This window comes from Eurosta solidaginis, chromosome 4 (genome assembly GCF_040869045.1).
Source record: "Eurosta solidaginis isolate ZX-2024a chromosome 4, ASM4086904v1, whole genome shotgun sequence".
Taxonomy (NCBI): Eukaryota; Metazoa; Arthropoda; class Insecta; order Diptera; family Tephritidae; genus Eurosta; species Eurosta solidaginis.
Genome location: NC_090322.1, coordinates 110481819 through 110492863, shown reverse-complemented (window position 1 = coordinate 110492863; position 11045 = coordinate 110481819). Strand labels below are relative to the sequence as shown.

Here is an 11045-nt window from a genome sequence, read left to right as displayed (position 1 = left end):
ATACCGTTTCTTATTGTCCTCATTTCCAATCTTAATGACACTTTCTTTACCCTATATCCATCCTTTTCCTGGACTGATCCTATTTTCCTTCATCATCCCTTTCGCTGCGGTCCGGCAACCCTCCACCGAAAAGCTTTTACAAATTTCCCCATATTGGCAATTTTGCTATTATCTTTCATTTGACGTTTCTCGTTTGTTTACATTCTTTTTATATCGTGTGCAAATTTACTCGCGGAAGTTATTTTATTTCTTTATTAGTGTGATTATTTAAGTTAAATGCAGCGGTGAAGTGTCCATAATATAATTATGGATGAGCGAGGCACTGTGCTGCCATTTGTGCGCTATACCCAGCTCTAGACTAGATATAGGAGAAGCCGCAGGGACCACATTACTTGTAGCAAAAAGGACCAGGTGGAAAGTTTGGAGCAGTGGTCGACCACCAGTTGTGTCCAAAAAAAAAAAAAATATCCGGAGAGGAGTCCAACGACGACCAAAAGCTTCAGGACGATCATAAGAGGTAATAGATATGAGAATTTTACTTAAGAAAGATTACAGTGGAAGTAGACAATTTTCATGTGGTTGTAATTTTGATGGTTTGTTTACCCAACACAAAAAAATTGTGCACTTATATAAGAGATTTACTTTTATGCCCAAACTAATTAAATTTATTTTCTTGTTCCTTTTGCTTTTTCAGTGTGGAAACTAGGAGGCGTAGGAGGCGAGTTGTTGAAACCCTGGAATGTCGAGTTTACGGGAAGTATACATACATAAATTACACCCTGCCTATAAGAACTTTTTACTTTAGGGTACTTTTCTTCTGTCTTTTTTCAGGTGAACTTCGGTGACACCCATGAGAGCGGCCTCCGGCTTTAGGCCCTTTTATACCCTCTAACATCCCTCGAGCGGGACAAGGTACGCCCAACGCGGGGAACACCCACCCCTGACAAACTATATTTCTTATCTCGTTTAAAAGTTATTCGCGGAAAACACGTCGGTACTATTGTCGCTTTTTTCGTTGTTGCAATTAAACAAACGAAAACAAATGAAGGTGGTGAATAGTGTTGCCAGCTCCGCAACAATATCTTTTTATCTTGGTAGAACATTATAAGGTGGTGGCATGTCGACATAAATGCAAACAAACATACACTATCAATGTATTTTGTTTTGTAATTCTCTGAATAATTTGAAATTAATATATTTACTTCGAACAAGTGCAGAATACATACATTTGTCAAAAAAAATAAATAAAAAATGGGACTTTATAGAGATTTTTATGCTGATTCCAACGGTAATTCTGCGTAGAACATCTTTCTGCATAGGCGGCCTTCGGCCGCGATTATAAAAAATAACCCTGGGCTACCCCATGCCAAGTCCGGGTGTGTGGTATAACCGTGGCTACCGCCACGGTGATGTCCTTCTGCGTAGTACACCCTTCTGCGCAGCACCCCAAATAATATTAGACTACAAATTATTAAAAGTGTTTTACAAAAACAAAATACATTGATAGTGTATGTTTGTTTGCATTTATGTCGACGTGCCACCACCTTATAATGTTCTACCAAGATAAAAAGATATTGTTGCGGAGCTGGCAACACTATCCACCACCTTCATTTGTTTTCGTTTGTTTAATTGCAACAACGAAAAAAGCGACAATATTACCGACGTGTTTTCCGCGGATAACTTTTAAACGAGATACAAAATATAGTTTCTGCTTTCGGATTCTGAATCTTGACGCAAATACGAGTGTTTTGATACCGCTATCGACATGTGCGACCCGAATTTTAAGTGCACGAATTAAGTTGAAGTTTTGCTAAATTTGGAAATTGAAAAAGGTTATATTTCACAAACTAAGAGTTTCCTAGAGCTGCGGATGATAATTTTGCAATTTTTAGGACCCCCTCTACCCCAAAAAATCAACAAAAGTTTGAAAATCGTGGCACCTTATATAAAATCCAACCCGGAATTATGCATGGTTCAAATATATGTATGGTTGGCTCATCTGTAAAGCAACAAATTATGTATGTTCAAATTGCCAAAATCTGTTTATTCCCTGCAAAAATCGTGTGACCAAAAACGCACACAGCCACACGAATTTTTGACAGGGGTGACGATTTGGAATGAAAAATTGTGCAAATGAAATAGCATGCTGACAAATTTTGCTTTCCCACAATGTATCGTGCTCTCTCGCACCTATTATTTTCATAGGGATAGCAAAATACGTCATTTTTGCGTGCGAAAAATCTGCCATTTCTAATTCTGCAGAAAAGTGGAAAATTTTTTCAATTTGTGTGATTTACATTTTGCAGAAATTAATATACGCATTCTTTAATATTTTTTGGTCTACTAAAGTGTATTTTAGCAAAAAAAAACTCATATCAATGTGTGCATGTTTATAAAGAAAGAAAGTGAAATATGTAATTGCATAGTATAAATAATCGTGAGCAATTCTAATGCAGAATAGTAAATTTTGATTTCCACATACATACAAGAAAAAAATTCTTGTTACCATTAAGATTTATTATCCAAAATTAAAAAAAAAAAAGATTAGAAAATTCGGTGTAAAAAAACGGCTATGTGTGCAATAAAATAGCCTCTCTTGTTGAGATACCCATCCATGGTCTCCATTAATTATTGTGACGGAGGTGTGTTTGCAGCAGCAAAGTGAACCCAAACAGTGTAGGTCGTGGTGGTTGTTGTTCATGGTCCGCATCAACTGGACCAGGTGGGGCAATGACGCCACATCCAGTTATACCAAGGTATATACCACAACAGCAACCGGGTAATGCAAGGCCACGATAGCAGCAGCAACAACCTCCCAAGGCAGGCTATCATCGTTCATTTATAAAAAAAACAGTGTTGTGCATCTGTAATGATTAAATATTTCCTCTGTTGAAACAGTTTCCACGATTCACTGTTCAACGAAAGCAGCAGCCAGCGTATGCCACCACCGAACAGCTGATAACAAAAACTTGGATGCACAGCAGTTTAAAGCCAAAATGGAAGTTGAGGAAATATCTGAAAATAAGGTAAATATATGTTTCGCGTTATTAACAAAATCGCCCTAAATTTTATGAATTAACAGATCGCTACGAACGACAAAGCACCCGAACGTGCGACAAAGAAAGCACTACAGAAATTATTGCCGGCGGGGCCGTATTCTACAATCCAGTACAAGAATTTAATCGTGATTTAAGTATTTCAGTACTTAATGTATACTCAAAGCGGTTGATAAGAGAGCGGGAAGCGGCGGCGCATAAAAATCCACAAAATACAAAGGAAAGCAAGCAATGCTAATGACAAGAAACCATACACGGCTGGTGGTGTAAAATACGACGATGGACTGCGAATATTGGAAGCGCTTGCTGCAACAGGTTTACGTAGCATAAGTTATGCAAAAGAAGTAGCAGGCGTGCGTGAAATTGTTGCAAATGATCTATCTAAGGTGGCAGTAGATTCCATTAGCGTAAATATGCGACACAATGGAGTGGAACATTTAATTGTGCCAAGCGAAGGGGATGCAATGTAGGTTTGATATACGAATCAATAGCTAGTGATTTAACTGTAATAATCAATAATGAAATTCGCAATAGGACTCTCATGTACCTTTCAACTTCATATGAGAAGCGTTTCGATGTTATAGACCTAGATCCTTATGGTTGTCCGAATCGCTTTCCGGATGGCGCTATACAATCACTGACGAGTGGGGGTTCATTACTTGTAACTGCGAATGATATGGCTATGCTGGCAGGCAATACGCCTGAAGCCTGCAATGCCAAATATAGTTCTGTGCCTTTGCATATGAAATGCTGCCATGAGATGGGATTGCGTATACTATTGCATTGCATTGAAACGCACTCTAATCGTTATGGAAAATATATTGAGCCACTTTTGAGCATTTCTGCCAATTTTTATATACGCGTATTTGTGCGTATGCATAGTAGTCAAGCGAAGTGTAAATATAGCATGAGGTTGGTATACAGCATTTTGGCCTTTTACCACAATCCAATTACTTACCATATCTTTATATTATGAACACAGCAAACAATTAATGGTATTTCAATGCACTGGTTGTGATACCTATACGCTACAGCCTATGGGTATTGTAAAAAGCAAGATCTCAGATAAAGGCAATGCGGAAGAAAAATTCGGTATACCAACTGGACCAAATGTTAATACAAATTGTGCGCATTGCGGTAATGTAAGTTTCAACTATCCCACTTAAGTATTTAAACTCGAATAAATCAAATTTTTTCCTTCTTACTTAATTGGTGCTTAACCGTTTAAACGGTTATGTCCGTTCAAAAAGGCGCGTCAGTCGCTTTTTCAGAGGGTTAACTGGCACCAATTTTTCACACCAAATTGTTTCTTATATTCCCAAATATAGATGGGCGGTCCACTTTGGTCGCATCCCATACATGATCCAACGTTTGTTGAAGAATTGCTACAAATCATAGAAGAAAAACCGCTAAGTGATTTGGACACAACGTCGTTTAAAAGGTGTGTTATCGGCGGTATGCCTGAACTTGTATTGGGTACATGAGTTTTTATGTAAAAAATATTCATCATATCCAACATCAATACCTCGCACTCCATTGTGGACGCTGTACGCACTACATTGGGTTCACGTAATATGGACAAGCATATTGTTGATTCCAGTGGTAAGGCCACAATTTCAAATGATGGGGCAACCATTAAGAAACTATTGGATAAAATAATAACACAACGTAGCGTGCTCAAGTGGTATAAGCTTATCTGGAAAAGATATTTCGTAACGAAAACCCTGGAAAATTACCGCGCCTTGTCTGCTGTGGTTCAACAAAATATAACTTGGATGTTTGTTGCTCTTTTTCAATTTTCCTGAATACAAATGTCTGGATTGGAAAAATTTCGAGCAAATAAAGCTTGGCGTGCAAAAGTCAAGAAATTACTTGTCATGCAACGGTAAATGCTTATAAATATATCATTAAAATTGCATGCTTGTTTATGATGAGCCATTCGAGTGAGCATGGAGATGGATGTTTTAAATACTGTAGAGTAAATTGGCTTACTATATAATAATTTGAAATTTTTCCAAATCTTTGACTAAAAAGTAGCTACTAGCTTGTAGAACTTTATTACTTTACTTTTAAAAAGATAAATCACTTTAGCATGGTAATATATACCTATTATTAAAAATTAATACAAACAATATCTTCAACATTTTTTTCTCGATTCACGAACACATTTAGAAAGGCTACAACGCCTGCTAAAGAGCCGGTATCTTTCCAACGCTTTAGCTTGGATTTAGAGGAGGATCTACAAACTTTGCTAGAAGCACGCGCAGCTCCTCATGTAGCGAATGTGGATCAACACGAAAGTAACGTTGCTGTTAGCGGAAATGCAATGAACAAACTATTTGAAATGGAGGATGAAAATAAATCCAGCAATGCAAACACTATAAAGAGGATTCCTTATAATTTTTCAACTAAGGCATCTTGTGACGAAACTATATTTGAATGCCAACAGCAACGTACGTCTGATGAAAGTTTTATGGCTTTGGAAAAAATGTGTGATAAAACAGCATCCGATCCTGACAGCACACTATTTAAGTACATACATAGCAAGAATAAGGATATGGTTAAAGAAGATGCTAAAAAGCGCAGCGCCGATGGAACTATTTTAAAATCCCTTGTAAACAAGGTAAGTGAATATACAACATATTGAAAGTTGATAAGATTGCGTGGTATAAATTTAATAATATAATCTTAGAACTACAAGAAATAGATGAAGAAGCACAATCACTGCAACGTCTATTGCATGACTTATGCGTACAGGAGCAGCATCAATTGGATAATGAAACTCCTTAAAAAAGTATTGATGTAACACTACTAGAAGATATTGAAGCGCCATCTAAAATGTGGGACTCCACAATAGTGGGCGATACCACTTTACAAACTTCACCTTTGAAAATGGTGAGACTTCTCAGACCATCTACTATACTAGAGGAAAATTGCGAAGATCAGTCTAATAGTTCTTTGGGTGGTGATGATGCATCATCACACATAAGCTTTCAAAGCGCTCAAAAAGGCAGTGAAACTTCAGCGACAACAAGCTTTAAAAAAAAAAAGCTTTACCTACGCTCTAAATTTACGCCGTCATATACGTACTCATACCGGTGGAAAACCATACAAATGCGAATGCACCTTTGCTGTAAGCGATCCAGTGCTGTCGCATTTACGTACACATCTGGGCAAAAATATTCATAGATTTGAGTTTTGCCCATCAACTTTTCCTCACTTTACGGAGTTACGTACGCATTTAACTACGCACAAAGACGAAGATCCAGAAACGCGGGAGCGAAATATGACAGCCTTAAAGGAGGAGGAGGCTAAATTAAAGCAAAATTTGGCCACTAAAATTCAGCAGCCGCCAAAACCCAAACGAAAATATACGTGCAATTTCTGCAACAAGGGTAAAGGTTTATAAGACTGTGATTGTAAATGATATTCATTTTACTGATCGTTAATTCACAGATTTTACAACTTCATCTAAGCTAAAGCGCCATATACGTATGCATACCGGCGAGCGACCATACTCGTGCTCAGAGTGTGGGAAATCATTCTCATTGAAATCGTAAGAATATACAATAGGGTTCACAGTTTGAACGGCCGGCAGTTAAAAATGGATTTATTTTAAAAGTTAATAAAAAACTTATATCTAAACATATCCGTAAAACGAAAGGCACAAAAACAAAAGCTCAGTAAAAATGGGACAACTAAATGAAACCTTATATCCATATCGCCTGCTGATTGGAATATCACCCGGTTGTTGTTGTAGCAGTTAGGTGGGGCGAAGCACTGCTACAACAATATCACCCGGTCTCGGGTGCCGTTTCGAAAAGCACCTTTCTCAGAAAATATTTGAATAACCCCGTATATTAGAAAAGCCCTATCACAGAATTCGGTTGAAGAATGCCCTAACTGAGATTTGGCTTCAAAAATGACCGATCTGAGCTCAAATACAACACATTTTGACAATAGCTGGAGTGTTTATGAAACAAATTCTAAGATAGGGCGTTCTTCAAACGAATTCTGAGAAAGGAAGTTTTTGGAACGGCAGCCGAGATTTGGTGATATTCCACTCAGCAGCCGATATGAATATATGGTAAGTCTCATTTTTACCGACCTTTCCTTTCCTTTTTAAAAATGTGCTTAACAAAACTTTTTTCTTTTAATGCACTCTTAAAATGAATCCATAAGCACTGTAACGTTAACAACTTTTTCATACTTGTTTTTTGATTTGTATTGAGAGTGGCGATTTTAATATTAGAACGGCTAATTTAGACAATTAAAATAACAAAAATTACTACAAAGCCAAATTTTAGTGAGGACATCTAGTTTACCATAAAAATATTAAAATTAAAAGTCCCCATCTATCCTATTCGAGCTAAAAAAAAATTACTCGAGGTCAAAGGTCATTGCCTTAATAGCACCGCGGAAAAATTCCTCCAATTCTTTTCTCCTAGAGAGAACAATAATTGGGGAATAGGAATTTCGAATCTTCGAAGTCAGCTGATTTGCCAATTGAAATTTTGTTGCGCATTTCTATTTTTGTTAACAAATTAAAAGTTTAGTTATTGTTGCGAATTTGTTTAAAATTGAGAAAAAAAAAATATAAGCAAAGCAACAGGGAGCAACAAACGAATGATGCAACCATCTTTCACACGTTGTTATTGTAGCAGTGCTTCGCCCCATCCAATAGGTGCGACCGATCAGAAATTATCATCAATATCCTCTAACGGGAGTCCAAGGAAACTTGCTGTTTCGAAAGGGGGGGGGGGGGGGGGGGGAGGGCCATAATGAAAGGGGTGTTAGAGGCGTTGGTTCCACATTACAATTAAAGAGATGGTTGGTGTCATGTGGGGACACATTGCAAGCGGGGCATACATTTTGTATGTCGGGGTTGATTCTGGATAGGTAAGAGTTTAACCTGTTACAGTATCCAGAACGAAGTTGAGCTAGAGTGACTCGCTTTTCTCTGGGGAGTATGCGTGAGGAACGCGAGGTTTGGATACTTTTCTTTGAGTACTGGATTCACCGGGCAATTCCTAGCTTATGCTACCGACGCTTGTTTATAGAGTTCACCAAGGACCTGCTTGGTTTTTTTCGCTTCATACGGCTGGGTTCTCAGGAGCCGTATTTCCTCAAAATGCTTACGGAGATAACTCCTTAGGCCCCTAGGCGGTGCTGGTTGTCCAACAGATGTCTGTTGGGATGCTCAGGTTTCTGGGTATTCAACAGGAACTGTTTGGTCAGCATCTCATTTCTCTCCCTGATGGGGAGTATTCTCGCCTCATTACGCAGATGGTGTTCTGGGGACATAAGAAGACAGCCCGTGGCAATTCTGAGAGCAGTATTTTGGCAGGCCTGTAGCTTCTTCCAGTGGGTAATTTTTAGGCTTGGCGACCATATGGGTGACGCATAGCACTTAATCGGCTGGCTAATTGCTTTGTGTGTAGTCATGAGCGTTTCTTTATCCTTTCCCCAGGTACTGCCAGCGAGGGATTTGAGGATTTTGGCACGGCTCTGAATTCTCGGAACAATTGCGACTGCGTGCTCACCAAAATGTAGATCCTGATGAAAGTCACACCCAAAATTTTAAGGTGTAAGACAGTCGGTAGGGTAATGTCATATGGTCGACATTTGGCGCGGCCATGTTTTAAATAAGATCACCGATGATTTGGTTGGTTACAATATCAGGTTTCGCGAGGCGACAAAACTGGAGAGATTGGGGAGATAGCTGTTTATTTTATTACAAAGCTCATCGGTGTAGGAAACAATAGCATAGGTGTAGAAGCAATAGTGACTCCTTCTGGTGGTAAAGGTAGCTATTGATATGTAGAAGTAAAACAGAAATTTGATGAATATGAGTTTTTTTTTTAAGTTATTGCAAAAAAGCGTTGAGGATTTTTAATATCTTACGAGGTACCTTCGTACATGTTTCTAAGAATGAAGAATGAGACCTATTCAAACTTCGCTATACTTTAACATACGATACTTTACCCCATTTTAACACAACTATCATTTATTGATTTTATTAAATTTTATAAAATGTTTCTTCCTCCACAGTTCCATTTCCGTATTGGATGGTAATTATGGCTTTCGCATTTTCTCCATCAATAACTGACAAGGTGGAAAAAATCTATGAGTGTAAATCGCAACATATCTTGGTCGAGCGTTTCTTCAATAGCTCTCTAGTGGTGATGGTGACAGCAGAGAAACCCAACTGTTTACAAATGTTACAATATATCAATTGCGTCTACGGCTCAAATACCCACAGTATATGAATGAATCGAACGCACCTAATTGTCTGCCTAACGGATAGTATACATATTCATCAAATCGAAAATATTGCATCAAACGAACTGGGTCTGAATACTGAAACAGTACACATATTCAAAATCGATGAGGAGGCTGTGATGATGGTATAGGGTGAGTTGTTGAATAACATACGAAAACCACTTTAACCCATCTATATATTTGCACTACAGCTAAAGCTTTACAAACAGCAAAAATTGCTGGCGCCAAGCAATTGGAAAAGGCAGTGAAGCATTCATCACACTGTACGGATGGTGTAAAGTTAGAAACTGCTGTTGTAACAGCTTCCACCGACACAACGGTCATCTCTACTTCGCCGAGTAACGGCTCGTCCGACTATCTATCGAAGACAGTATAATCATATATTTTGCCAACACAGGTTAGCGATGTGCTTGCACAGGAAAAGATTTCAATTGGAAAACAAAAACCAATTAAGAGAGTTTATTTATTATTAAAGTATTTACTTTTCTTTATATCAACAGTATTAATTTAAGTTGCAATATCACGTACATATATAATAAGGGATGTGATACGATTGCTGTCGGAATTAGATTTGAAACCAATCAATACTCCTGCTAAGGGTTGTAGAATTATTGCTTGAATAATTAGATTTAGAACAATAATAAGTCTGACTTAATTACAAGTCGTACATTTTTAAATTCATCAATTACGACAGCAATCGGATTCTACGACACCTTTGAATATTCTTGATCTGAAAAAAGAGTAAACCTAATCTGAATTTCTACTAAGCTTTCAGTTGTAGATTATTCAAATAATTGGAGTTTTTTCTAAAGCTTAAAATTATTTTCTGCTCGCTTAGAAAAGATTTCAATTGGAAAACAAAAACCAATTAAGAGAGTTTATGTTATTAATAAAGTACTTACTTTTCTTTATATGAACTGTATTAATTTAAGTTACAATTTCATGTGCATATATAATAAAGTATGTCGTGGTACGATTGCTGTTGGAATTAGATTTGAAACCAATCAATACTCCTGCTATGGGTTGCAGAATTATTGCTTGAATGATTAGATTTAGAACAATAATAAGTCTGACTCAATTACTAGTCGTACATTTTTAAGTTCATCAATTACGACAGCAATCGGATCCACGACACCTTTGAATATTCTTGATCTGAATTTCTACTAAGCTTTAAGTTGTAGATTATTCAAATAATTGGAGTTTTGTCTAAAGCTTAATATTATTTTTTTGCTCGCTTAGAAGAGATTGGAAAACAAAAACCAATTAAGCGAGCTTATTTATTATTAAAGTTCTTCTGTTTTATATGAACTGGATTAATATAAGTTCCAATTTCATGTACATATATAATAATATTGAAAATAATAAATATTGAAAATTCAATTTTTTGGTTCATATTTTATTCATATGGCTGCTCCAGGTAAAGTAAATCTGCAGGTAAAATTCACGTTATATGGCGGATATATAAATGGTAAAACCGCAGTAAAATTGATTGTCAAATGGCTCGAAAATGTAGAGTGAAATGACGGAAAAATGACCGCCAATTGACGAGCATTGTGACGTGTGTGAGCAGCACAGTGCTATGCTCACATCCTATAAGTGGGAGCGGAATGCACGATCACATTAATAGGAACGAAACGGAAAATTTGGTCACAAAAGTTCATCACGCCCATGCAAACGTGACTATGAATATAACCGCTGCAGAAAGTC

At 37.3% G+C, this 11045-nt stretch overlaps 1 protein-coding gene across 3 annotated transcripts; it reads left to right on the top strand.

Annotated features, from left to right (window-relative positions):
- The first annotated feature begins 2267 nt into the window (after window positions 1-2267).
- LOC137250134 (tRNA (guanine(26)-N(2))-dimethyltransferase-like) lies at window positions 2268-10718 on the top strand. Of its 3 annotated transcripts, none has more exons than XM_067782447.1 (10): window positions 2268-2437; window positions 2899-3026; window positions 3083-3522; window positions 3591-3968; window positions 4039-4198; window positions 4385-4497; window positions 5229-6451; window positions 6513-6612; window positions 9108-9470; window positions 9530-10718. In XM_067782447.1, the coding sequence occupies exons 3-7, from the start codon at window positions 3470-3472 to the stop codon at window positions 5701-5703; spliced, it is 1179 nt and encodes a 392-aa protein (XP_067638548.1). In that variant the 5' UTR covers window positions 2268-2437; window positions 2899-3026; window positions 3083-3469; the 3' UTR covers window positions 5704-6451; window positions 6513-6612; window positions 9108-9470; window positions 9530-10718. The 3 variants fall into 3 exon arrangements, with proteins under 3 accessions (XP_067638548.1, XP_067638547.1, XP_067638550.1); XM_067782446.1 differs by lacking the exon at window positions 2268-2437 and adding an exon at window positions 2453-2756; XM_067782449.1 differs by lacking the exon at window positions 2268-2437 and having other exon boundaries at window positions 2453-3026; window positions 5229-5679; window positions 5749-6451.
- Window positions 10719-11045: the final 327 nt, after the last annotated feature.

Coding starts and splice junctions, on each gene's coding strand:
- LOC137250134 (XM_067782447.1), top strand. CDS start 3,470: ATGCGACACAATGGAGTGGAACATTTAATTGTGCCAAGCGAAGGGGAT. Junction 3,523..3,590: donor CCAAGCGAAGGGGATGCAAT/GTAGGTTTGATA, acceptor AATTCGCAATAG/GACTCTCATGTACCTTTCAA. Junction 4,498..5,228: donor GACACAACGTCGTTTAAAAG/GTGTGTTATCGG, acceptor GAACACATTTAG/AAAGGCTACAACGCCTGCTA.